The sequence below is a fragment of the Arthroderma uncinatum genome (assembly GCF_011692745.1).
Source record: "Arthroderma uncinatum strain CBS 119779 chromosome Unknown scaffold4, whole genome shotgun sequence".
In the NCBI taxonomy this organism is placed as follows: domain Eukaryota; kingdom Fungi; phylum Ascomycota; class Eurotiomycetes; order Onygenales; family Arthrodermataceae; genus Arthroderma; species Arthroderma uncinatum.
In genome coordinates, this window is record NW_022983866.1 from 1,163,042 (window position 1) to 1,187,578 (window position 24,537).

Sequence of the window (24,537 nt, forward strand, 5' to 3'; positions counted from 1 at the left end):
GTATTTGGCGGTATGTGATGTTGGGTATATACTATGCTATTCTACATAATAATGAAGTCTATGAAGAATCAGCCAACACCTCTCCGATCCAGTTCATCTGCACTGCGCTCACGCCCCTCGCATAACTTCGACTCGTAAAAACATATTCATTATACATGATAGCTTCAACCTTTCTGCCAAACAGCACACTCGACGGATGGATTGCGACGGTTTGATTTCCCACCATCGTACGGTAACTACCATCGGGGAAGAGCCGTGCAGTGTTAGTTGCGAATCCCGTAAGGAAACTGGTTAATATCGGGACTGGATCCTCGTTTCCTAGCGGCGATGAGTCGTCATCTTTGAATGATGCATTGCCAAACAGTTTAGCTTGTTTACATTGAGTAAGCAGTTGCTTTCGAACATCCTAATGGTGAGGGACATATTAGTTGCCTGCAAAGATATCGAAACACAGGGATATAAAAGGACATACCATAACTGCCTGCATGGCTCGATGGGAGACAAGATGCCGTTCCGCCCAGACTTTTCGATCAGCATGCTCGGCCGCATATGCTCGTACAGTAGCTAGCATAGTCAAGTGGTCTCCTTCTCGCCTATAAAGGTCCCGTCTCGCCAGATCTGCCTGTTCCTTCTTCTCTTCCGACGCCGTGTTTAGAAATATATTCTCCACACTTAGACAGGAAATGATGTCAATGACGTCTCTTAGACAACGAGGACCATTCTCTGCTCCAGCAAGGAGTACCCGGCCCAACGGCGCTGTAAGTGGGAGCTTTGCTATTCGGCTACCAATAGGACTTATTTTCCCCGTTTCATCCAACGCATTTATATTGAAAAGCTGCAATAATGCTTTCTCAATCGCATCTCTAGGAGGAGGCGTGAGGAAAGGAAACCCCACAATATCATCCACGCCTCTGGCTTTCATCGTTAATATGGCCTGGCTCACATCACATCGGAGTATCTCGGGCGTATTAGTCTCCGGTAAGGCAAGATATTCCTTCTCAGGGTACAACCTGTAGCATTGTCCAGCTGCTTCTCGCCCCGCTCGACCTTTCCTTTGTATCGCAGCAGATTTCGATATGGGTTTCACAAGTAGGGAGTCCAATCCGAGACGCGTTCGGAACTGTTTCGTCTTCGCTTTACCACAGTCAACCACATACCGTACCCCAGGAACAGTCACGGAAGTTTCGGCAATGTTTGTGGCTAATATGATCTTTCTCGTTCTTGGAGGTGTTGGTAGGAAGAATCTCTGCTGCGCTGCCTGGGGGAGCGCTGCAAATAGAGGCACGGCCAATACCTTCGGTAGCTCTTTGTCCATGGTACTAGCATAGTCGTTGACCAGATACTCCAGGGACTCAACGGTTTCTTGTCCGGTCAAGAAGACCAAAATATCGCCCGGTAAAGGCTCCTTGTAATGAATTTGAAATATTGTTTTGAGTGCTGCATCCACAAAATCCGGGACTGGTCCTGGTGAATATATAGTTGTAACTGGGAATTGACGGCCTTTGATATGGCAGACGGAAATTCGGTCTGATGGTATTAGACTAGATTCCTCCTTCTTGGATGGCTTTATCTTCATCTTTTTTTCGAGCTCTGCATCTGCACCATTTTCCCTTGACGAGGATCTGCTCTCTTCTTTTGAAGCCTGGCTGAATCCCTCACGAAAGAAATCCATCAAGCTTTCCATATCCGCAGTCGCACTCATCACAACTATTTTCAGCGGAATTTCTCCCCTCCCTTCCTGCGATCCAGTAGCGATATTCCTCAAGAATCCAAGTAGCAAGTCAACGTTAATACCTCGCTCGTGAACCTCATCCACCACCACAGCACTATACTTTGTCAACCACGGATCATTTAGCATCTCCTGTAGCAGCATTCCGTCCGTCATGAATTTTATTCGCGTGCTTGGAGAAACAGACGTATCGAAACGCACCGCGTAACCAACCTTGCTCGCAGGAGAGGCAGAACCAAGCGGACAACCCACCTCATCTGCTACTCTTCGCGCAAGGGAGACAGCTGCAACACGTCTAGGCTGGGTTATGGCTATACAGCCGCCCACAATGCTCGTCTTTCCGTTATTCGAGGATGATATCTTAGTTGATTTCGGACGACACCAATCCTCGTCGACCAGAAACTGCGGTACTTGTGTACTCTTACCGCTACCCGTTTCACCAACAAGTAACATAACATCGGTCCGTCGAAGATGGGCGCGGATTTCATCTGCGTGTCCAAATATAGGCAGCTTTTTCCTTCCTTCATACAAGACTTTGGCCTTGTCTCGTAGATTAGCCGTGACGCCGTTCGAAGCTGGTTTAGCCGTCACATTCTTTGAGTGGCTCCTCGAGCCGGATATATTATTTCCATGGAGCGTAATGTCACTTTTGATCATCGCTTCAGAAGATGAACCAGATTCCTTGTCATTTTCGATGATGCGAGTCTTTTTACTCTCGTTTTCGCCCTTGTTGGATCGGCTACCGCGTTTTCGTTTTCTATTCCTTCTAGATTTCGATACTTCTTCACCTTCTCTTCTATCCCCGCTTGAATCTAAAAAATCCATCTCCGTGTCTGACGTGTGTGGTTTTGTTGTCCTCTTTTCCAGCATTCTTCATAAAAGATTTCGAGCAACTTTTTTATATGTATTGTAACGATGTGTATCTTGAAATTTAACAGCCAATAGAATCTTACAAAACCCATAAAAATACATGACTCTAACCAATCCGTGAATACAGAACACGTATTGGTATGATTAGTAATGTTCGCACCCTAAAAAAAAAAAAAACCTCACGATGAAAAAAACATTCAATCAACTATCAACTGGACGATAATGTTATAATCTGATTCAAAACACATTTCTAAGCTATCAGTGATATTTATCTACAGGGAGGATACCCCCGAGGTAAACCTTCACGCGCAGCTATCCTAACGCCACCCATGAACATAGCATCCTGAGCGACCCTGAGGAGCACTTCCTAAGTCAGTTCATCTCTACTTCCTATATACAGTGAGAGGAGTAATAAGTATTCAGTCAACTTTTGCCTAAGACACATCCAGGTCTAGGAGGCGTAACTGACGAGACACCTTCTCAATCTTCGGCGTCAGCATCACCGCCTGCCCTGGCGCATAGTCCGCCTCGTACTCCTTCAGCGCGGCTTCGAGAGTTTTCCGTGTTGCAACATCCCCGGTACCTACCCAAGCCATCATTAGACATAAAGGCACAAAACTAGCCCCTAGCGGCCTATAAATCGTCGCAGAGCCAGCAATTTCCAAGATCTCGTCAACATAGCGAGTTGACTCTGCGCTGAACTCTGGGTTTTCGCAGTCAATTCCAGCCACCACGCAGTTTAAGATCATGGCAACTGTAAGACTCAGCCCAAATGAGCGCTGGTAGAACGAGTGGGCCATGACGATGGGGTCTTTAAATGAAAATTCACCCTCGGTGGGCAGCTGCGCCTTTTTATATTTCGCACGTAATTCTTCGGCAGCGTCCTTTGCGTCCTTGTAGCTAGCCATGGCATCGGCTAAAAGGGTTGGATCTTCTACTCCGTCTCTGCGAAGCTTTCTTGCCCGCTGCAGGAGGCTAGGTACCTGAGCAACGCAACGCATCATTTTACCCTCAGGGGCCGCTCCGTCGAGATGGTTTTCCACCAGGGTCTTCCACTCTTCGGCAGTAAATTGGATCTTATTGTTGAGGAGGCCTTCGAAAATCTAGGGTGCTCAGGTTAGTGATCGAGCATGGAGCCGGTAGTGATATACATAGAATACAGTACCACTGGCCCGCGTAGTGAAAGAACCAATTTGCTTTCAAACTCGTCATTTGGATCGTAATATCTTCTTGCTTTTAACATCTGCGCCGCGCCCTCGCAGTGGCCCGTAAAATCACCTTCCGCGACGCCGATGAAACGCTATAGAACGTCAACAGCCATTGTCTACCTGGGGAGCTCGCCTTCATATATGTCTTCTCACCTGGCACATCAAAAGCACCATCACCGAGCAGAGGGTTTCGGACGCCCGCGCCCTGACTGGATCATCCAGATAAGATCTGAGCACCCTAAGGGCACGAGAATAGCTCATCAAAGCCTCAGGCGTGACCCCTTTTCCGGCACAGAAGCTTGTATGCGAGTCGACAAGCGCCTGCACTGACGAATCCAATGCTTCGTTTATCCCGAGACGCTGTGGTATATCAACCAGGAAACCGCCAAAGGACCACGCCAGGTTGTATCTCAGATCGGTCGTAGGTTTCATCGTCTCAATAAAGCCATTGAGCAGTTTCGTCAGGCTATTAATCGGGATGCGAGGAATCTCTTCGACAAAGGTGGTTGCTGCAAACTTCGGAAACTGTCTAGAGACGGCCTTCTTTTTGGCGGCCATCCTCTTCGTCTCGCCGTCTCGAAACACATTCTGCTCTTTGAACTTGTATCTCTGCTGTCCCGCACCGATACATGGTATATTCAGCCGGCTACATCGTGCGCATGCGGGCTGTACTTGATCACACTATATGTCGGTGTTAGAAGCGGCCGTATCTACTCCGTTGATGATATCTGCCTACCTTTTTCTTCTGCTTCCGACAAGCATCGCATCCACGCCCAGACGGTACTCCTGGCATGGTGATAGATAGTCATTCAACACCCGAACGACTTAACCATCAAGAACCTCGAACGCATCTTTAAAGAGAAAAACCCAGCGACATTGAAGAAGCCTTGAAGAAGCCCGATCGACGCCTGGCTGAGAGAAGCTGAAGGAATAGGCCTTGGCGAGGCTAGCAAAGCCTCAGCCTCCAGTTAAAGCCAGGATCTCGCAGTTAAAGGCCGACCAACTGACGGCGGAACAAGGGACGACGGGCATGACGACGGGGAGACGATGAGCAATGCTGTATGCCTTATGAGTTCCAGTTGAGGCTCAAGGCTCACCGGCCATCGAGCGGGTGGTGACCGCCGTGTCTGTCAGATACTCCATGCTGGAACTGATGACGATTCATGACGAGAACGAACGACTCCAGACAGAAAGCTGGAAGCACTGCCACGAGGAGGAGGGCGATGTATATATGCTGGCAAAGGAGATCACCATGAAGATGTGGAGCAGCCTTTCTATCAATACATCTATCGCACCGCCGGACAAGCAATTATAGATCTACGACGCCTTCAAGGGATGACCGTGGTTAAATGCACGCATCGCTCAGCCCGATGCTCTATTACATTGCTATTCTCTGGATGTATAGCGCGCCATGATGCCGCGTTGAGATGTGATAGCAGCCCTATCGATCTCCGTTTCATATACGAAGAATCAACTTTGACCAGGACTAGCCGCTTCTGGTGCTATCCAGCGCTCCCTTCTCCACCTCGAATCCTACGGCCGGCCACGAAGGAAAAAGAAAACATCTTCCCGCAGCGCACCAAGACGACCAACTGGGAGAAACACAGCGCTTGCCTTGGGTCCGTCACCTGTTCGACAGCGGGGGGAAGGCCAGCGGCCGACCTCTAACCACTCTTGGTCTCATGAAGCGCCGCTTATCCATCATGATGATGATGAAGGCGGTGCAAGAATTGATGGCCGACTCCCTGAGTGAGGCTAGAACGAGGGAGGTGAGAGATCTATATAAGCAATGACGATGATCCTGCTGTCAGGGCTTTCAACAATACAAACAGCCTTCAATTCATTTTACAATCGTCTATCATGGCTACATCTAGTTTTACCTACTACCCTTACGGGCCCAGCCGTGCCCTTGCGGCCGTCTTTGCGGTCCTAGTTGGCATATCGCTAGGCATACATATATGGCAGAACTTGTTAGCCACTCTTCACTCCTCATCTAACAAAGTCTCAATTGCTAATACCCTCTTTGCAGCCGCTACAAATATTGGCGTGTCATGTTTTTCATGTGCTGGGGAGGCCTCATCTTTACATCCGGTTGGGTCATGCGATCCGTCTCGAGTTACTATCCTGAGAACAGAAACTTCTACATCGCGGAATCAATTCTCATTCTATGCGGACCGCCAGTCTACTCTGCAGCTGAATACAATATTCTCGGCCGCCTCATGCACTACCTCCCCATGCATGCTCCCCTCAACCCAAGCAGACTCATCTACTTCTTCATCTACCTTGGAGCTCTGGTCGAAGGCTTGACAGCCGCCGGCGCAGCCCGCCTATCTACAGCAGGGGAAGACAAGGACCTACAGCGCAGCGGCGGTACCCTCGTTGCCGTCGGCTCGGTACTCCAGGGCGTGGTGGAATGTATCTTCATCGGCATGATCGCCCACCTCCACCACCGCTGTGTTCGTGCAAACATGCTCACAAGCAAAGTGCGAACGGTCTTCATCATGCTTTACGGCACATCCTCCCTCGTCCTGCTCCGCTCTATCTTCCGTGCTATCGAAAAGTTCAGCACCCTTAACGTCATATCTACTGGCCAATGCGACGGGGTCTGTGACGCGGTGCTAAGACACGAATGGTACCTTTATGCCTTCGAGGCCGCGCCCATGGTCCTCTACACGTACTGGCTCAATATCATCCACCCTGGCAGATTCCTACCAAACAAGACCACCACTTACCTTGGTTTTGACAAGGAGGAATATGAGGGTCCCGGCTGGACTGACAAGCGCTCCAAGTGGGAGACTTTTGCCGATCCTTTCGACCTCAAGGGGGCTATTAACGGGCAAAAGGAGCATGAGAAATTCTGGCTACTCCCTCAACAAGGTGTCGCTTCTAAATATAATAACGAACTACAAGCATAATTTATTTATGAGGCATAGTTGCATGAGTTTTATATTATTATTGGGCTTTCTGTCATAGATCTAGCGTTTTTGGGATGCACCTTTTTTCTCCTGTACCATATACACCTTTTAGCTTAGAATTATGATGCTTTCATCTTACCACAGTCTTGAGACAGTTCTATCTGACCTTCTAAACATATTTGACCCATCCAAACCGGCCCCTTAACATAACAACTCCAGGCATATGATTGGGAATTTCCGGTGTAGTTCAACCATAAAAACTGGGTTGCAATTGAAGTATCCCTCTGTATAACCTTTGGGATGCCATGTTTCAACCCACTGCAAATGTAGAATTCTATGTAAAGAAGCCGTTATTCGCCAGTGACTTGCTCAGATCTTGCACTGACATGGGCCTATTGACTGCGATTAGCACCCAGAGAATCGTGGCGCCTTTGGAAAGTTCCGTATGAGCGTCAAGTTGAGGTTGACTATTGAACGATTTGGTGATTGTAGTGGAGCGGAGGACGCGGTTCTCAACAAGATAGCCTACGGAAACACTTCGATGATAATTTTCACGGCTCAAGAACGAAACTCCTTAAATATGAGGTTAGCTGAAATTATTTGGCTTTTGTGACTCCGTGCAAAGAGATAATTGGCTGGTCTCTGCGAAATTTAACCGCGACTAATGTTTCAGCCCTTCAAGGACGCTCAAACATCAGGGCAGAAGGGAGAAAAAACATCTCCACGTCAATCATGGACTCAGCAACGCGTTCTTCAGACCAAAGCAGAGTAGGTGAAACATCTGCTACAGTTTTCAGCTTTGGGGCTCCAAATGATGCTCCTCCCAGCTCTGGTTCCGGCGATCTAGAAATCCTTGAAGTCACCAGGATCCTTGAAAACGCGAACATTCCCTGCTGCATATTTGGCATCCCGGCGTTGAAGTATTATAATGTTGGGAGGCTCCGAGTTGTAAGTTTTCCTTTCCATAGTCAAGCCACCTTCTGACTCGCTAGATATTCACAGGACTGGGAGATATGCGTTCCCTCAGAAATGGCTGACGAAGTCGCGTCCCTTTTAAAGTCGGGACCTCATAATCAGGTTTATGAGCTAATTCAAGGGGCTCCATCTCGCTTTCACTCCATCATTCATTTATACCCGAGGTTCAAGCTTAGGGGGGTTGATTGCTCCTTCGTCATTCTCCCATCTAACGACTACCACTTTGAATGCCAACCAGCGAATATCGAACGAAGCTACAGAGGTCTCCCTTACCCAAAATTAGCACCGTTTGCTCAATCTCTATTAGATTCACATAATCTACTCTCCCTAACCGACTTGATTGACGGTATAAACCTAACGGAAGAATGGGGCCAGCAAAATCTAGATCTTAGTGGCCCTCAGGATATCAACTGGGCGAAACGCAAGAATGAAGAAATTCGGCGTTTGATACCAGGTTCAGACTCATGTTGGTTTGAACATGTGGAAAAGGGGTTTGACAAGAAAGAAACCTGGCACGATATCGTGTCAACGAAGGAGCGTCGAATTGGCGATGAGTGTCCAAAGGAGCTTTATGCTACTCGATTTTGTGGGGGCGGCGACGAGGACCCCAGGTCAAAATTTATGCATCTATTCTAGTGTCTTTATCTTAAGGGTATAGCAAAATTGCTCGCATAAGAGAAGTTTACTAAGTTTAGATGGAATCTCTAACGCACTCTCAGTGCGACTGGCAAAGTACATCCAGAGCTATGTATTGGTTTGGCTGCACTATCATTCTACAGCCCTAACTTGACATTGCTCGCCGTGCGCTTATAACTCGGAACAATGCCAATGCCCTATAAGCCGATCATCTTTTTCTCACGTACGAGATAGGGGAGTCGGTGCCTCTGCGCCATATCTCAGGGATAAATGCTAGCCTGCTTCCGGTGATTAAGGCCAATAGATATCCAGATACACAGCTGGCCATTTGCGCTAAGTCGAGCCTCATTTCATATCCACTGCATCGATGTGACAGAGACCTCGAACTTCTGCTCCTCAGTTAGGGACTTACCATGACATTCAAACTCGGTGCCCATTGCAACAGGGGAAAGGATATAAACGATATCTTGTTCCTCATCCGGAGCTTTCCCAGCAGATGCTTACCACCAGAGCCCAACTAGACCGGGGGCATGGTAAGTAATGATCAGTTTTGACTCAACGACCTTCGTTAAGAAATACAAGCTAACCACCGGCGCCATTTAATCATTATAGATGGCTCTCTATGATTTTCTTAACAAGATGGCACGGAAGAGGGTATTCTGATGCTGCTCACTTGGTGCAAAAAAGCTGCAAGTTCCAACTTCATCTTTGTCAAAAGCTGCCGATATGTCGATATAATCTATCCAATTCATCGCTATCTCTGTGTATGGGACACATCGACTGCATGGATACTTCCTGTCGCTTCCTGAACGTACTATGTCTCTGACAAGCGTGATACATCCCTCGGTGGACTTGACAACACCCCGCAGTGGCTGCTTGCATCGTGTTAGTATGCTCTATCTTTCTGATTGATAACCAGGCCATTTCTACACTGAGCGGAGAGGTTGTGACACGCTACCTTGTTTTCTAGGCACTACGGTGGCCCTGCCGGGTAACTGGTATTTGCTGTTACTCCGTCTTAGGATATGGTATACAACTGGAGCGGGGAATATCGAGTAACGCCGCTTGTCTCTTCAGACGATAATGAGGCGCTGATTAACGCCGTGGACAAAGATCGTCAACTAGGCCAGTCTCGATTGAATGTTGCAAAAACTAGGACGACTTATCGCGCTGGTCGGGAATAAAATAATGGCTTGCGCTGACCTCCGCTGGGCCTATTCGAACACTCCAAAACTACCAAAGGCAACCCGAGGCGTCAACCGTGGCCGTGTCTATCGTCATCCAAGACGCGATATGCGTAGCGTATGGACTTATCAATATACAAGTAAACGGATGTTTCATTACTCATGACCTCCGTGGGCACCAAACCATCCCCTCATGTGAGGCTTGTGAAACCTTTCGGGCCTGTGTTTACCACGAAGTTGTCTACAGAAGTACGACTTCTCAATCGTTCTCGTGAGCATGAATTATGGCAGATCTATGGACCTTGTCCAACACCTTTTGTTGTCACTCAGCGGGGCTTACCACCTGCTATGGCACATCGTCTTGTGAGGCCATCTATCCGTAATGCATGGCTGTCTACACCGCCCCCGCTCGGTAGGCAACACGGCACCGGATGGATAGCTATACACCTATGGTGAAGAAACTCCTCCGTTCAAATTCTTCCTGTGTCTGTTTGGGGGTGGGACGAGCCAGGTCACTATGGCATCTCAAGACAGAGATACCCTCTCCGCAACGACACAAGTCAATTGCCGGGCAACATATAAGTCGGGGCATGAACCCCATTTCCTATGCTCTCGGCTGCTCGTGCCAAGTCTAGAGAGATACATGGATATCTGGTCTATCTTATCATACCACTAAAGCCAAGCAACGATCACCATGAACTTGCTTCACTTCGCTCTTCTTCTCAAGATCATCTTCCTTCCGGTGGGCTCTGTGGCACAAAATGGCGGGAACAGCACGGATCTTGAAGTCCAGCACACCATCCCCGGTTGGTTTTTTCGTCTTCCTCCTCCCCGCCGCTAGATAATCCGCTTGGCAGGTTGAAGATCATGAGAAATTATGCCAAGATATAACTCTGATTCTTATCTATGTAGGTACCGGGATTGCTGCTGTCAACTCTGTAAACTTGTTACGAATCTATAGCCAAGATACATCGGGTGGTATCCGCGAGGCCAGATTTGAAGGACAGTGGAGTGGGGGTCTACAAAATGACACTATTGCAACAGCCAAGATCAACTCGTCGATTGCTGCTGCGTCTGATGATCTGGATTTGGTGAGTAGCGAATTTGCTGCATAAGGACGGACTCAGGTTTTGACATTATTTGTTAGACTCGTGTCTACTATATCACACCTAACAACAGCCTAGGCGAAGTGGCATCGGACCTTCAGGGTAAATGGTACACCGGCTCATTGAATCGCTACAGTTTTCGAGTTGCACCTCATTCGAAGCTGGCCGCTATTTTCCTTCCCAGAAATCGGAGTCCGAGCTTACGCGTATATGCTCAACTCCAAGATGATACCATACAAGAGTTTGGTTATGACGGTAAGAAGTCACCATGATTTTCAGGCTCCACTGAATTGTCCCACCAATCCCTATATTTTGGTAAAAAAACGTTCGGTGGCTAACAAATATCGAAAGCTGGGCGCGGATGGAGATACCTTGATAATTTTGGCCCTGCTATGCCTGGTACAGCTATAGCGGCTGCAACTTACCTCGCCAGACTACGGAGATCAAACATTCGGTACATTTCACCTTTCTCGACTTTTACCCTTCCTTCACGCGAATTTATTCTTGCTCAATATTCCATACATCTTCCCTTCACTGCGTCGTTAGCTAACCCTCGGAATCAACCCCCTTAGTATCTACTTCCAAGCCACAAACAGCCACGTCGTCGAAAGGATCCATGACGGTCAATCTTGGAGTGATGGAGGCATAGTTATTCGAGCCGCCAAGCCACGCACCCCTCTAGCAGCCACCAGCTTCTTACTTCAGCCTGGCGATCCCCGGAGTGTTCGAGTTTATTATGGTACCGAAGACAACCGCATACTTGAGAAGGGAACTGATGGCGAAAACCAATGGTACGATGGCGCATTTACGCATTCGAGCATCCCCGGGTCCCAGGTAGCTGCTGTGGATTGGGGGAACGGCGGTGTGTTTAACATCAGAGTCTATATCCAGGATGGTGCTTTTAAGACCGGGATAAGTGAGTGGGCTTGGTTCCGCCGTTCCTGGCGTCGGGGAGTCCTTGCTATTCCCCCCGCATAACCTTGTGCAAATAGCTCTTCCAGAAACAAATGATAACTATATATGGAGTACTGCACCCTCAAGAGATTTCAAAGCCCACGGTAGAAACCTGCATTGTCACAGAAATAGCATAAACATAATATACCGCCGCATTAGCAAATACACATCCACGGCTGAATTTCTCATGTTACTTGCACGAAGAGACGTACAAAATGGCCAATATAGCCCCATTTTATAGTTATATATCATCTTTTTGTTTCAGGTATCTGATCCTTGCTCTATAAACCATGCAGATATCAATATGTTAATGAAAATATATAGATGGTATGTTACGTATTAGGCTTTTAATTAGGAATAAGCTACAAGGTACGGGATATAAGGTTCTCCGTTAAAAATATAAGTACCCAGGTTGATTGGACTGATGTCTGCAAACATATTCAAGGATGGGCTGTAGAAACGCCGGGACGGAGCTTACGCTTCCTGTTGCATAATCATTCTAAACACGACCGGAAAGCACGCGAATTTCTCGGCTTGCCAGCAGTTCGTCGAATCATACCTGGATACGGCATCTGATTGATGCTCTGGCCCGCTCCGCTCCGTATAGTTCGTTCTTATGGTTGAGAAACATTCATCAAGAGAAAATTGGAATGTGGTGGCCATAAAGGTTTCAAATATGTAATGTTAAACCTCCAAACTTTCGGACAGTCCCATCTTAGACATAGACCACATCTACTCTGCCCAAGTTGCAAATAGTATAAGTAGAATCTGCTCATTTGCGGAACATTCTTTTTAACATATACGACCCTGGGCGTACAAGCCAAGCTATTTAAGACCAGATAGACATTTTTGGACTTTAACAAGATGACGCTGGTATTATTGATTATTGAGGATCATTTGCACTTCATTCTTTGTTTCCTTTTTTTTAACCTCCTCTTGTTTAAAGGTGGAGGTATGGCTATCTATCAAATTGCCACAGATTTATCATGCCGATGAATTCATCTTTATTTTAACAAATATGGCTCGACAGTCATAGATCTGACTGCTGGTTACGGTTAACTAAGTGGAGTAGGACACATTTGTTAATATTGCTGTTAAAGTGACTTCATTGATTTCGTCAAGTACATCCGTTGATAATCCCAGATTTTTAGCAGTCGCAGTATAAGCAGGTAGGTATATGAGACAAAAGATAAGAAAAGGAATAGAACAAAAGAAAAGAGAGGAAAAACATAGGAAAAAAAGAAATCCAGAAAAAAGGAAATAATATGGTAACAGGAGACCGAATTTGCAGCAGTCAGGGTATCTATCAGTGTTTTGCGCTGCGATAGCGTCAATTATCGAGTGACTTAGTCGGCATCCAAGTTGGCAACGGGAGCGGTATCGTTGACCTGGATACCACCTCGCTTCTTCTCGTTGGTGTCCCAGAATGGGATGTTCCAGCCACCCTCATCCTCAGGGGTAGAGAGCCAAAGTCTCATCAAGTGTCTGCGAGGAGCTGGTGGTGGGAAGTCCTTGTAGGCAGTACGGGCATGGAAGACTTGCGAGTTGGAGAGGAACTGGATGTCGCCGACATCGAGGACCATGTGGAGGGAGAGTCTGAGACAAGTGGCTTCGAGGACTTCCATGGCCTCGACTTGCTCGGGAGAGAGTGGGGGGATGATCCCGGCATCGGAGAAACGGCTAAGAGATTGAACGTAGTAGGGGTCCCATCTGGAGAAAAAGCAAACATGTTAATCGGCATGATCTTCAAAGGAAAAAAAGACGTTGAGTCATGGACATGAGTAACTTACTTGGTGTAAACACGGCCACCCTGAGGCTCCAGGTACATGATGGCAGCCCTGATGTACTCTTCCTCACCGACGCTGACTTCACCTTTCCTGTCAACATACCAGTTAGGGGTGACGAGGGTCTTGAGGACGTCTGGGCGCTCTTCGGCAAGGACGTTGTAGACGTGGTGAGAGGAGACGATATCAGACTCGCCACCTTCGAAGGCCTTTGCGATGCAGAGCAATCCGACGATGTCACAGTCGTCGGTGTGGAAGAATTGTCTGTTCCACTATGTTAGTTCACCCTGATCTCCGGAAGATTTGAAACGAAACCGGGTAAATTACCTAGCGTTTGTCCTATAGATGCGGACTTTGTCGATCTTTCCGGAATCTTCGCCAAGATCCTTTACGTGTCCCAAGGCGTGGCCACGGCCGTTCTGGCTGACGAAGTATCCAAGATAGGTTCCAAGACCCATATAGGCGATTGCGGACTTGTGGTTGCCCCATTCGGCAACTGGGAACCCCTTGAAGAGGATGAATCCCTTGCCATCGATGATATCCTTCCTCAAAACATCAAGGAAGCGGGAGAATTTGGGGAGTCGGAAGTTTTCCTATAATGTCACAGTAAAGTTAGGACACCTTCCCATCTATAGCGATAAGCTTCAGTTTTAAAAGGTAATACCACTTACCTTGGAGATAGCAGTCAGGGGGATGCCGGAAGCAACGAAATCATCGGCGGCAGCGCTCATCTCAGCACATTCTTCCGCTGTGAATCGATGGGTCCATTTCTCTGGGTTGTTTGAGAAGTCTTCGGCCTTCCATACGGTTGGTCCGGTAATGTGCTTGGGGAATTCAGAGAAGGGCTTGATCTGGTCGTAAAGGGGGGGCTGCTGGCCAGTGGTCTTCAGTCCATCGGGAAAGATATCCCGAGAGATAGTAGACTTCTGGGGAGTGTCGACCTGGGAGACAGGCAAGTCGTAGGTAACGGGGGCCATTGTGATGGATGGAGGAGTTGAGGAGGGAAAATCAAAGGGCAAACGAAGGCCTGGGGTATCTTATCAGATAGTTCGGGAGTCAATTCTTAGACTAAAGGCGGGAGAGTCTGATCACTAGCTTTCTTGCTTGCTTTAGAAGAGAAGTGATGAGCTTGTGAGTTCTGGTTGAAGAAAAGTCTAGACGAGATGGATTCTTCCATATGCCTTATATAGCTTTGTCTTCGGCGTCATCAACAATGGTGACGGAAAAAGATCGGCTTTGCCCAGCTCTGCCGAGCCCGTTGGATGTGTTTCGAGAACTATCCCCCGTTACCAGGGGTCTTAGGCTGCAACACGCCAGGAAAAGATTGCACCACAACGGGCCGCAAGTAGGTGTACCAACGCAAGGATGATGCACACAAAGGACCTTGTTATCGCAAGATCGCCTATCAGATTCCGACATCTCGGCGATAGAGGACAAATGAGGGCGGAGCCAATCCGCACCTCTAGAAACGCTGAGTGGGTATGGATTCCCGCCGCGTCGGCGATTGGCAAACACAACTTAGCTAAGTCGGGCCTTGAAGTCTATGATCAGACTATGATCAGACAGTGGACATGGGGGTTGCACTTTGCGACACCCCAGCTTGGGAGCAAACGTTTCCCCAGCGGTTGGTTGGCATTGAAGTTAATTCACAGCTCTACCTTTTCCGCGTCATGATTCGGCTGCAGCAGCTGCTGCAGCCGGGGGGCCGGACGGCGAACCAAAAAAACAAAAAGGAAGGGAAGATGGCTAATGGCGCAATTCGGCTCGCCAGTGTTGCCATGGTATATGTGCTCCGTGGAATGAGATCCGGGGAAACACATCGGATCTCACATCTGGTCTCAGTCGTAGACTGTGGAGAATGACACAGGAGGCCCCTTGGCGAATGATTGTTACGGCTTCTAGTCGAGGCCGTGGTCGAGGACTTCAGGCCAGCTGGCTGCCAGCGCCGAGGGGAGACCCGTCATGCCGAAGAAAAGGTCGTATATACGGGACTGGAGCCTGAGACCACACTACTGCATGATGTGCGGCTTCTTGAAACAAGCTTCTTCTCGGTGAGTCGCGGCGGCAACATCTCATCTTGCGCCGAGTGCCCAGACGTCTTCTTGTTCTTGTCGCAGAACCAGCTGGTTCATGAGCAGAGGTTGCGATAGAAAACAGTGGATAGCTCGTATTTTCCCACGCTCTGCAAGCCTAGTGGAGTGGCTGGGCACCTTAGCCGCTGGTAGCCTCTAACACGATATAATTAAAACAAGGATCCAGACCTGCCGAGTTTTGACACAGTTTGCCTTCAATCGGCGCAGGGGTGCTGGCAGCTGGGGGACTTGTATATATACTTGCGGCCTCCGTGTCGCCTGCCCTTGAACCGTTTTTCCTTGCCGTCGGCGATGGCTCCAGGGCAAGACACCCATGGCTTGAATCCAAACACCCGAGATATTGACTGGTCCAAGGAATACGACGTACTCCGTAGTATATTGCTGGTTTGATTATCAGCTTGCTCCAGTACTCCTAAAACAACCAAAAGTCAAATATAGATTCGTGTTGTGTTATCTAGAGTGTCGTTTTCATGCAAGGCAGTCTAGTCCGGGCTGTGCCTTGTCCTTTACGATTCGAACCAGCAGCGTGTCGAGAGCTATACGGAGCTTATGCCGTAAACATTCAAAACTTTAGGTACAAAAAATTCGGCGATGGTCGAAAATGCCGAACGCTCGGCCGTTTCTCCAAAGGAAATTTGCCAAGAAGTGCAGGAATGGTGATCTTGCTCCGACATCAAACGGCACGGAGAACCCTTGACGGCGGCTCCCGTGGATCGTTGGGCACCTCAGTCTACATTATGACACAGCCGTGGTCGACGTACACTGTCTTCTTCCCAGTCACCTTTCTCCCAGCCCGTCGGTATCTATAATTGTCCGACTCGACAAGCCGAATCAGGTTTCGATCGTATTTTCCCTTGAGGTGGCAGGTTGGGCAGGTCTTTTCAGCGGCCATTATGGGACCTCCAACATCAAAGGGGAGCACACCACTAGTCTTGAAAACTTTGCATTTAATAAATCCCGAGTCTTTGGCGCACGGTTGGCCGATAACTATCCAGCGATGCTTGCAGGTGGCAGACTTGAAGTAAACCGTTCGACACATGTCTCGGCGTTATAGGAACGGTTGTTTGGAATTATTTACTCCGTACTGCGAGGCGGTTTCGTTGTCCTATCGCCTGTCGGATTCGATCGGAACCTTTTTTTGTTTAGCGAGGCAGTCAGCTGTTGTATCGTTCTTAATTTAGCACTCTCAGGCATACGTAAAGGGACTTAAGGCCTCGCTGTGTCACCGTAGAGTAAGATCGTAGACAAGGATGGCGGAATATGATTGGCACCTGGGAAGCGTCTAGGGGTGTATAAGTATACTCCATTTGACGCAGACAGTGCTGAAGGGTTTCATTCACACCTTCTCATTCTCTCTTCGAGCAGGGAAGTCGCGAAAATGGAGGCATTTATCCCGTCCGCGTCACTAGGTTGCGAGGGTGACATCGGGAAATGCATCTACTCATGACAGTGATCATGAGTCTTCTTTACCACCCTCCCCACCGTCCTGCTTTATTGCCTGCATAAGTTCGTATAATTGACCAATTTGCTGATCTGTTTAGAGTCCGTCACTGTCAGCCACTAGCTCGTCAAATAGGAAGTAAACGACCTACCACTCATTTTGTCAATCTTCGCCTTATCCAGCTTGCCATCTGTCCAGGAATCGCCCTCGAGCTGCTGCGCATAAAGTTGCCATTCCGTCAAAAATCCGATCTAAGACATGATTTTGATAGTCAGTAAAGCGTCCATAGATAGCGAGTAGTATCCTTGTTTCCAGCGGAGGCAACCGCAAGATATAAACCAGCTTACAATGTGAATGGGGTTCTCCACGCTCCGGTGAGCCCGGAATTCACTCTTGACGTAAGAATCTCCCAGGAATCTCAGGTCAGTCGGAAGCTTCTTCCTATGGGCACGTAGCAGACGACGATAAAGCGGAATCGGTGGGAGGAGAGCCATTGGCGTCTGTCTCAGTCCCAATCCGGCGGAAATTGACGAGGAGCTCGCCATCCGAAATGGTAGAGTGGCCCTCATGTCTGTAGTCCTTTATTGTCGCGTATCAAACGAAGTTGTAGTCGTGAAGTTGAAGCTCGTTTTTTTTTCCACGTTGAAATCACTAAACACGCCAAGCGAGTCACATGGTCGATTCGATCAGATCCTAAAAATAAAAAAGCCCAACTTCAAATGTCAAATCGAGGATGATGAAGAGGATAAAAATACCATTCCATCCACCGGAGTCTTTTAGCATGGTATTAAGAGGCAGGCGGGCCTTACCTAGTCGAATTCGAAATGCTCCCAACTCCGTCTACTTCGCATGTGGCCTTCGACACGATATATGAGCCTGCAGAAGACAGCTATCTCTTTCTCGATACCCTATCAGACTCCAAGGAAACCTCATGGCTATCCAGCAGATTTCATACTGGAGCCATATCCAAGGGGGCAGGATATCCTTCATCCGGTGCCAGCTCTCCGCCACCAATAATCCTCGAAGTTGGGACAGGATCTGGTGTCGTCCTCGGATTTATCGCTGCCAATTGCAAGTCAATCCTGGGCAGATCAGATATACTAACTCTAGGCACTGATGTGAACAGGAATGCCTGCAGTGCAGCGCGGCAGACTGTCAAGGTTGCTGTAACGGAGAAACATGCGGAGGAACAGCAAAAGCAAAAGCCAGTAACCCACGATGAAAATGAGAGTGAATTATCCAAAACAGCAAAGGCTCCAAACACTTTACAGCCCTTGGCTGTGATATTGGGGGATCTCTGCTCTCCATTACGACCGGGGACTGTGGATATTCTACTATTCAATCCCCCTTACGTACCGACACCAGAACTTCCACAACTTCCATCTTCGTCAGATATGGCTTCTGATACGAGCAAAATGTCAAAATTTGAGATGGAGTCATACTTTCTATCCCTCACATATGCCGGAGGAGAGCTGGGCATGGAAACTACAAATCGCCTATTGGACTCAATCCCACATGTTTTAAACCCTAAGCGAGGGGTGGCGTATGTCCTGCTATGCGCGCAGAATAAACCCCACGAAGTCATGGAGCGGATTAAGGGATGGGGAGACGGCTGGAAAACAGAAATAGCTGGAAGAAGTGGTGTGAAGGCGGGCTGGGAACGACTAGTGATAATAAGAATATGGAAGAGCTAATATCATTTGATAGTGGGCGTATTGTCGATTACGACCGAGATAAACGGAATTTACGACTACAAATACAAGGTAGACAGACCGGCAGTGAAGATACTGGAAAGGCGTAGTCCAAGTAGAAATTCGTTGTTATTGCATAGCGCCACCAGCTTTTATCCGCTAAGTTCGCCGTCAGGTTGTAGACGATTAAAGACCATATGAAGCTCATCCAGCCAGATATAAAGGTGAACAATCATAGGAGCAGTGACACAAAGCGAGGAGGATGGGATGACTGAAGTCGGAAGACTTGGGTTCCTATCCTCTCACGCGAGCGCGTGGGTATTCATATTTTTGTTTTCCGTGCTTTCTCTGCCGAGGGGTAGGTACCATTTAATGGCATCTGGATCAAACACCAAACGCGTAACAGGACGTAGCAAATTTCAATACCCGCGCAGAACACTAGAATCCACGGCCCCGTCCACGACCTCTGCCACCACCTCGTCCACCACGCCCTCTTGGACCTCCAGGGCCACCTCTTGGACCACCGCGACCGCCACGATCACTCTCTTTTCGCGCCTTGTTCTTTGGCTTAGGCTGGTCGTCTACAAGGAGGGTATCAAGAGGGAGACTGTCGGGTAGGATATAGTATCGAATTGTGGAGCCGCGGATGTTGATCGAGTCGAGTGAGATAGGATCGCGGCCTTTGGGGGTCATCTTGACTGTGCGTAGAGCGGTGTTCATTTGTGGAGAAACCGAGGCTATCGTTCCATGGAGAATGGTTCCTAAATTGATGGATACAGGTTAGAAAGCTCAAAACTCTCATATAGCAGCTTGTTGATTTGTAAAATCCATTTCTAGAGGAGTATGTGCCTCCGCTTTGGGGCAATATCAAGTAGCGCATGCTCGCGCAGGGTAGGATATATCATAGTAGTAGCATGTCAAGCACCCACCATTCTTAAGTTCAATTGTAACAGTCTCATTCGCACACTTCATAAGGAACCTAGACAAGTAAATAGAATGTTAGCTGGCAACTTCTAGCTGTTTAGGCCTCTTATTCCTTTCTCCAGCCCGTCGCGCACATACCTAACAAGCTTCATGGTGGAAAATGTGAGTGCTAAACCGCACGCGTAGCTAGACAGAAAGGTATATCACAGAAAGGATAGATGGACAATAAAATATCAGAGGATATCCCTCCTAGCTGGTATGATGTGGGATTCAGTCCTCTGTGTTGATATTGTCCTGCTGCTTTCACCTTTTGGCTGGTTGAAGCTTTAAGATTTGGAAGTTCTTATCAGCGATCACCACGTGACCTGCAGTTATCTTGCACCAACTTCTACACCACTTCAATACCAACATCAACATCAACATCAATATCTTTAGGAGAAGGATAGTAGACTATGTCTACTATATGCTAGGTATAGTGGTGTCCTTGTTGAGAAACAAGTTATAATTTCCAGTGAATAAGCGTATTCCATAACAATATCAGTATTGTTTATCAATTGTCCCCTCTTTTGCCTTTGATCAAGCATTAATATATGAAGCTGATTTATATACTCTATATGGAGGTACCTAATATAAAACCTTAAGGTTTCTATTATTTTATTCTTTTTCTGAGAAACGCATTCAAGGCAACACCTAAAGTTAAATTTAAGAATAATTCTAAGGATATGTGTTTGGACATGTCCAAGAAATCATTCAATGATAAACCTAGGGACAGTTTTTAAGGATATCCCCAAAGTATATTTGAAAACAAGCACATGGACAAGTATAAGGATACATATAACGATAAGCCCAAGGACAAGAATTGACGATATCTAACATTATGGCATAAGGGTTCCTGCTCTGCCAACCCTAACTCAGGCCCTGTTTCGCCGACTAAGCACAATAAATTGATCACACAATATAAAATCTTTATTTTATATTTCTTTGCCTTTGCTCATGGCATGCCAGGCCAGGTTGCTTTATTCGGCCTGCCTCGTCTTGAGCCGTACGGCTTTATTTTTACTTCTTTCATTTATTACTACTTTTGGATAGTACCTTGGATAGTTCAATTTTGGATATTACACTATGAGCGTTATAGACCCGATTCCAGTTCAAATGCTGGGGGTACCTATACCTCCACCAGGGCCTAAGTTTGCCTTTCTTGCTGCTGAGCTCCTTGATAATATCTTTGCGAATTTGGGGCCAGACGATATCAGCAACGTACGCCTAGCTTGCAAGCCGTTCGCCAATGCCTGCGTTAAATATACGTCAAAAATGTGCGTTGTCAGTTGCACCAACGACGGCCTCGAGAAACTAGAGCACCTTTCAAACCATCCGCTATTCTCTCAGCACATACAGTCTCTTGCATTGGATTGCAGCGTATTCTGGACACTGTCCCCAGGAAAGCCCAACCAACGGTGGGATTACGTGGCGGAACCTGATCCACGGCCATTTCCATGGTGCGAACCGTACAAGGCTCTATGGCAACAACAGAGGGACATCAGGGACGGGAAGAAGGATGCGGAGATCATTTCCAAGGCCATTCCACGGCTCCAGCATCTTAAAAACATCCATATCTATATGGATTCTTTTCGCCGATGTGGCCGTTTAATTCGGGAGACTTACGATTCCGCATTTGAACTCTTCAGCTTCGCCCACGATAAACCCGTTTCCTGCTCTGTTAATCAATATCTGATGGTAATGAGACCCCTTCGAGATGCGGGAATCAAGATCGAATCTCTCGAGCTACGCGATGTGTCATACTCTATCTTCTACCCTCAAGATGAGATCGTGGATGGCATGGAGAAGAATTTTCAACACCTGACAAGCTTGTATATTCGAGTACAGGCCCATCCTGACAAGCCAATGAGTGAGATGAGGCCGACACCTGAATTGGGCGAGGTCCTTTCGATGGGCGTTATGGCACGATATCTCGAGGCAGCTGCCGGCTTACGTTCTCTAACCCTCGCATCAAAGGACGACCACGGCAACAGAATTATGGCTGTAGACTACGCATTCTCTCCTAATTTCACTTGGGAGCATTTGCACACTTTGGAACTGGACAATGTTTGGATCAGGGAGGAAGTTTTGAACGGGTTGGCTGCTCGCCATTCCAACACACTCAGGAGCCTGACACTGCATAATATCGTAATCAGGGGATCTTGGTTCACTTCTCTGCCAACTATTCGCGATGTGACCTCACTTGAAAAAGCAACTGTCTACGGCTGGCTTTCCAACCCGGCAGGTGAATATCCAAGACGTGAATACTGGAGACTCGGCGTCTATCCAGATAGAGAGCACGACACGCCTTGGGGTGACGACGAAAAGCAGCATAAGCTTGGGCTGCAGGTTGGATCGTACCTGTGCAAGGTACCGACCGTTCCCCGGCTGCCATTGGCGTATTCAAACATGACTAGATAGATTCGAGGCAACGGAGGGCGGGGCTGTGAGGTGTGCCTCTATTTTGGATATTTCCATTAAATTTTGTTTATTCACCGAGACAACCTGTGACCCATGTACGACGATGGACGATGCCTGTTTACCATCTAGCCAAAAGGAGGAAGAAGAGCCCTGTTCGATGCACGATACGGATGCCTTGATGAACAAAGGGGCAATCCCTGTTGACCAAACTATTCTCAAGCTCATCCCGGTCGGCGGTCAGCTCATATCGATAAGGGAGAGAGCAAAGAACGACTAGGGAGATAGGAAGAAAAAAACAATTAAAGATCGTCGCAGTAATTTGTCATTGTCGAAAGTCAAGCCTTAGAGCCTCCATCTCGCCCTGACAAATAACCCCGATAACTCCGCTAGCGAATAATAATGGATGTGTCATGTTTATAAAAGTTCAAAACTCCTATCACATCACCGCGAGCTAAATCTACCCAAGCCGTTCAGCGGAAACTTACAAAAATACCAACTAAACTATCAGTAATCATTCAACCCGCCGCTTAAATTTACCATCTGCTAGCCTTACCATAGTCGCACAGCCTTCCCATGTCTTTTGTAGTTCTTGAAACCCATCAATCATATCCAGAGCCGGCCGGCGGGCAGATGGGGATTACCCCCTGATCACGTTTTATAGGTGGTATGGGGTTAAACCACGCGCGCTAGCTGCATCATCTGTGACCCCCTATTTCTAGGCGGAGCCCTGGACATGGTGTGCTGCTCGTTCCCAAAACGGTCGGAGCAATTGAGGAAATTAGCTAAGCACATATATACTTGCATCCTTGATATGTGTCTGGGTCAGGATATAGCTGTTGAGTTCGTCACCGCATGGCATCCCCCATCCCATACCATGGCACCGTGGCACCATGGGCTGTCAGCTAGTTTTTGGAGAAGAGCAGTGGAGCCGCACCGCAGCATCCGCTCCACACCGCTCAACCGCTCAACCCAAGACCAGACCATGCATGCATTTGCATTGCGTTTCGTTGCGTTGCTCTCCCCATGTCTGTGTTTACCTCCCGAATTTCTTGGTACCTACCTCCGGAGTGCGCATGCAACGGCTGACGAAAATAAGGAAAGCCACTGCAAACCCCCAAATGTAGGCGAGAGAACGGACCCCCTCGGATATGGACTTTTTTGGAACGAGCCGGCCGCTGGTTGAGGCTTGCAGGCGTGCGTCACTCGGCCTCATAAGCTAAGTTAATAAGTCGTCTGTAAGCAGATCAGATCTCCAGAGCAGGTATGCGTGGCGGGCCGAGTTGGCGGTTAGCAAATTCTGTCCCGTGGGGTGTTGATGTAGTGGACAGAAATACGAGCAGAGGGGGCCAAAAGGAAAGTATAGTTCTAGATCTGTACCAAGTCATTTAGAGATGCGACACGACGCCCTTTTTTTTCTCTCCCCAGCGGAGGTAAAGAAAAATAAGTCCGGTACCAGGCTGGCTAACCCTGATAGGGGAAAATCCGCCGCTCTAGTGGTTGGACGGGGGTTTATTGGGATAACTATGGCGGAAAGAAGAGAACGGTAGGACAGGAAGTTAAGACATGCTTCCAGAACCAGAATCGAAAAACCAATACATTGCACCTCAGCTCACGAGACTATTTGTCTTGTCCTTGCCATTAGCGAAGAAGAAAGTAATAATATCATCCGCATACCGGGGACAACAGATCACTCTTGGCAGGAGAGCAGGCAGGAGAGGCAGGCAACGTGACGAGCAACTCTACCAGACACGAAACAGCCGCCGAGACAATGGCGCTCGTATTAATGTACGGCCCCTTGGTTGGAGGTGAAGGCAGTACACACAACAGGCACACACGCAGCAGGCCACACAGCTTGGGCGGTACACAGCATCATGCAGGCTATCGGAAAACAAATTGGCCATGCGGAGTGGTTCGGACATAGATCGGAGCAGCATCGTAGCAGTAGATCGTAGCATCGGGCTGATTCGTGATCCAAACCGTCCTCCAATGGACGGACTAGGGTGGTTTCCGCCTGGCAGTGCTTCTGGCGACTTGAGCTTCGACGGACGGAAATAGCAACAGGTCTGCGGGCGGGCGATCAGGCAGGCAAGGCAGGTCGGGGAGTCGGCATTCCGGGGGCCTGCAAGAGATCGTCGCTCGGTCGAACTGCGGCCGCTGGTGGTGCTTTTCCTTTTTGCGTGCTGCTTGGTGCGAGTTATGCCTGTTGATGTCTGTGTCGTCTTCCCTTTTTTTCGTCCGTCCAGATCCGTCAAGTCCGCATAGCCTATCACGGGACCCAGAATGGTGACTAAGAAGTGACTAATACGGATGACTAAGTAGATGACTAATACATACTAGTCCATTTTGGGTATTTGTAGGAAATATCGTGATGACATAAGCAGCGGGGCACGGTGCAGGGGCCAAGCTTTGGGGTGGCCCGCGATCCTTGCCGCTTTGGGACGGGCCCACCCGCTCCAACTTCAACTTCGCAACATCTTTAACACTACGAGATGGAGATAAGGATGGAGACAGACAGAGAGACAGAAGAGAGAGAGAGAGAGAGAGACAGAGACAGGAGAAGTGCTAGATGA

General features: G+C 48.1%; 9 protein-coding genes across 9 annotated transcripts; 4 read left to right on the forward strand and 5 right to left on the reverse strand.

The window, feature by feature from the left end:
* Positions 1-58: 58 nt before the first annotated feature.
* Positions 59-2,386, reverse strand: GIQ15_05703 (ATP-dependent RNA helicase DHX8; the record flags this gene model as incomplete). Its single annotated transcript, XM_033553120.1, has 2 exons — positions 59-406; positions 473-2,386. 2 exons carry the CDS (start codon positions 2,384-2,386, stop codon positions 59-61), a joined length of 2,262 nt encoding a protein of 753 aa, XP_033404264.1.
* Positions 2,387-3,033: 647 nt separating this feature from the next.
* Positions 3,034-4,950, reverse strand: GIQ15_05704 (uncharacterized protein; the record flags this gene model as incomplete). The annotated part of the gene is made up of 5 exons (XM_033553121.1): positions 3,034-3,702; positions 3,765-3,899; positions 3,961-4,488; positions 4,544-4,593; positions 4,905-4,950. 5 exons carry the CDS (start codon positions 4,948-4,950, stop codon positions 3,034-3,036), a joined length of 1,428 nt encoding a protein of 475 aa, XP_033404265.1.
* Positions 4,951-5,667: 717 nt separating this feature from the next.
* GIQ15_05705 (uncharacterized protein) lies at positions 5,668-8,333 on the forward strand (the record flags this gene model as incomplete). Its single annotated transcript, XM_033553122.1, has 5 exons — positions 5,668-5,777; positions 5,837-6,686; positions 7,132-7,307; positions 7,520-7,670; positions 7,725-8,333. 5 exons carry the CDS (start codon positions 5,668-5,670, stop codon positions 8,331-8,333), a joined length of 1,896 nt encoding a protein of 631 aa, XP_033404266.1.
* A 1,878-nt stretch (positions 8,334-10,211) lies between these two features.
* GIQ15_05706 (Fucose-specific lectin) lies at positions 10,212-11,601 on the forward strand (the record flags this gene model as incomplete). The annotated part of the gene is made up of 5 exons (XM_033553123.1): positions 10,212-10,323; positions 10,430-10,608; positions 10,665-10,878; positions 11,029-11,077; positions 11,196-11,601. 5 exons carry the CDS (start codon positions 10,212-10,214, stop codon positions 11,599-11,601), a joined length of 960 nt encoding a protein of 319 aa, XP_033404267.1.
* Positions 11,602-12,923: 1,322 nt separating this feature from the next.
* On the reverse strand, positions 12,924-14,338 carry GIQ15_05707 (TfdA family oxidoreductase; the record flags this gene model as incomplete). Its single annotated transcript, XM_033553124.1, has 4 exons — positions 12,924-13,287; positions 13,368-13,625; positions 13,689-13,954; positions 14,033-14,338. 4 exons carry the CDS (start codon positions 14,336-14,338, stop codon positions 12,924-12,926), a joined length of 1,194 nt encoding a protein of 397 aa, XP_033404268.1.
* Positions 14,339-16,907: 2,569 nt separating this feature from the next.
* GIQ15_05708 (acetate non-utilizing protein 9) lies at positions 16,908-17,389 on the reverse strand (the record flags this gene model as incomplete). Its single annotated transcript, XM_033553125.1, has 3 exons — positions 16,908-16,987; positions 17,047-17,146; positions 17,243-17,389. 3 exons carry the CDS (start codon positions 17,387-17,389, stop codon positions 16,908-16,910), a joined length of 327 nt encoding a protein of 108 aa, XP_033404269.1.
* Positions 17,390-17,719: 330 nt separating this feature from the next.
* Positions 17,720-18,589, forward strand: GIQ15_05709 (N(5)-glutamine methyltransferase MTQ2; the record flags this gene model as incomplete). Its single annotated transcript, XM_033553126.1, has 1 exon — positions 17,720-18,589. One exon carries the CDS (start codon positions 17,720-17,722, stop codon positions 18,587-18,589), a length of 870 nt encoding a protein of 289 aa, XP_033404270.1.
* Positions 18,590-19,024: 435 nt separating this feature from the next.
* GIQ15_05710 (small nuclear ribonucleoprotein Sm D1) lies at positions 19,025-19,306 on the reverse strand (the record flags this gene model as incomplete). Its single annotated transcript, XM_033553127.1, has 1 exon — positions 19,025-19,306. The coding sequence occupies one exon, from the start codon at positions 19,304-19,306 to the stop codon at positions 19,025-19,027; it is 282 nt and encodes a 93-aa protein (XP_033404271.1).
* Positions 19,307-20,662: 1,356 nt separating this feature from the next.
* On the forward strand, positions 20,663-21,967 carry GIQ15_05711 (uncharacterized protein; the record flags this gene model as incomplete). Its single annotated transcript, XM_033553128.1, has 1 exon — positions 20,663-21,967. One exon carries the CDS (start codon positions 20,663-20,665, stop codon positions 21,965-21,967), a length of 1,305 nt encoding a protein of 434 aa, XP_033404272.1.
* Positions 21,968-24,537: the final 2,570 nt, after the last annotated feature.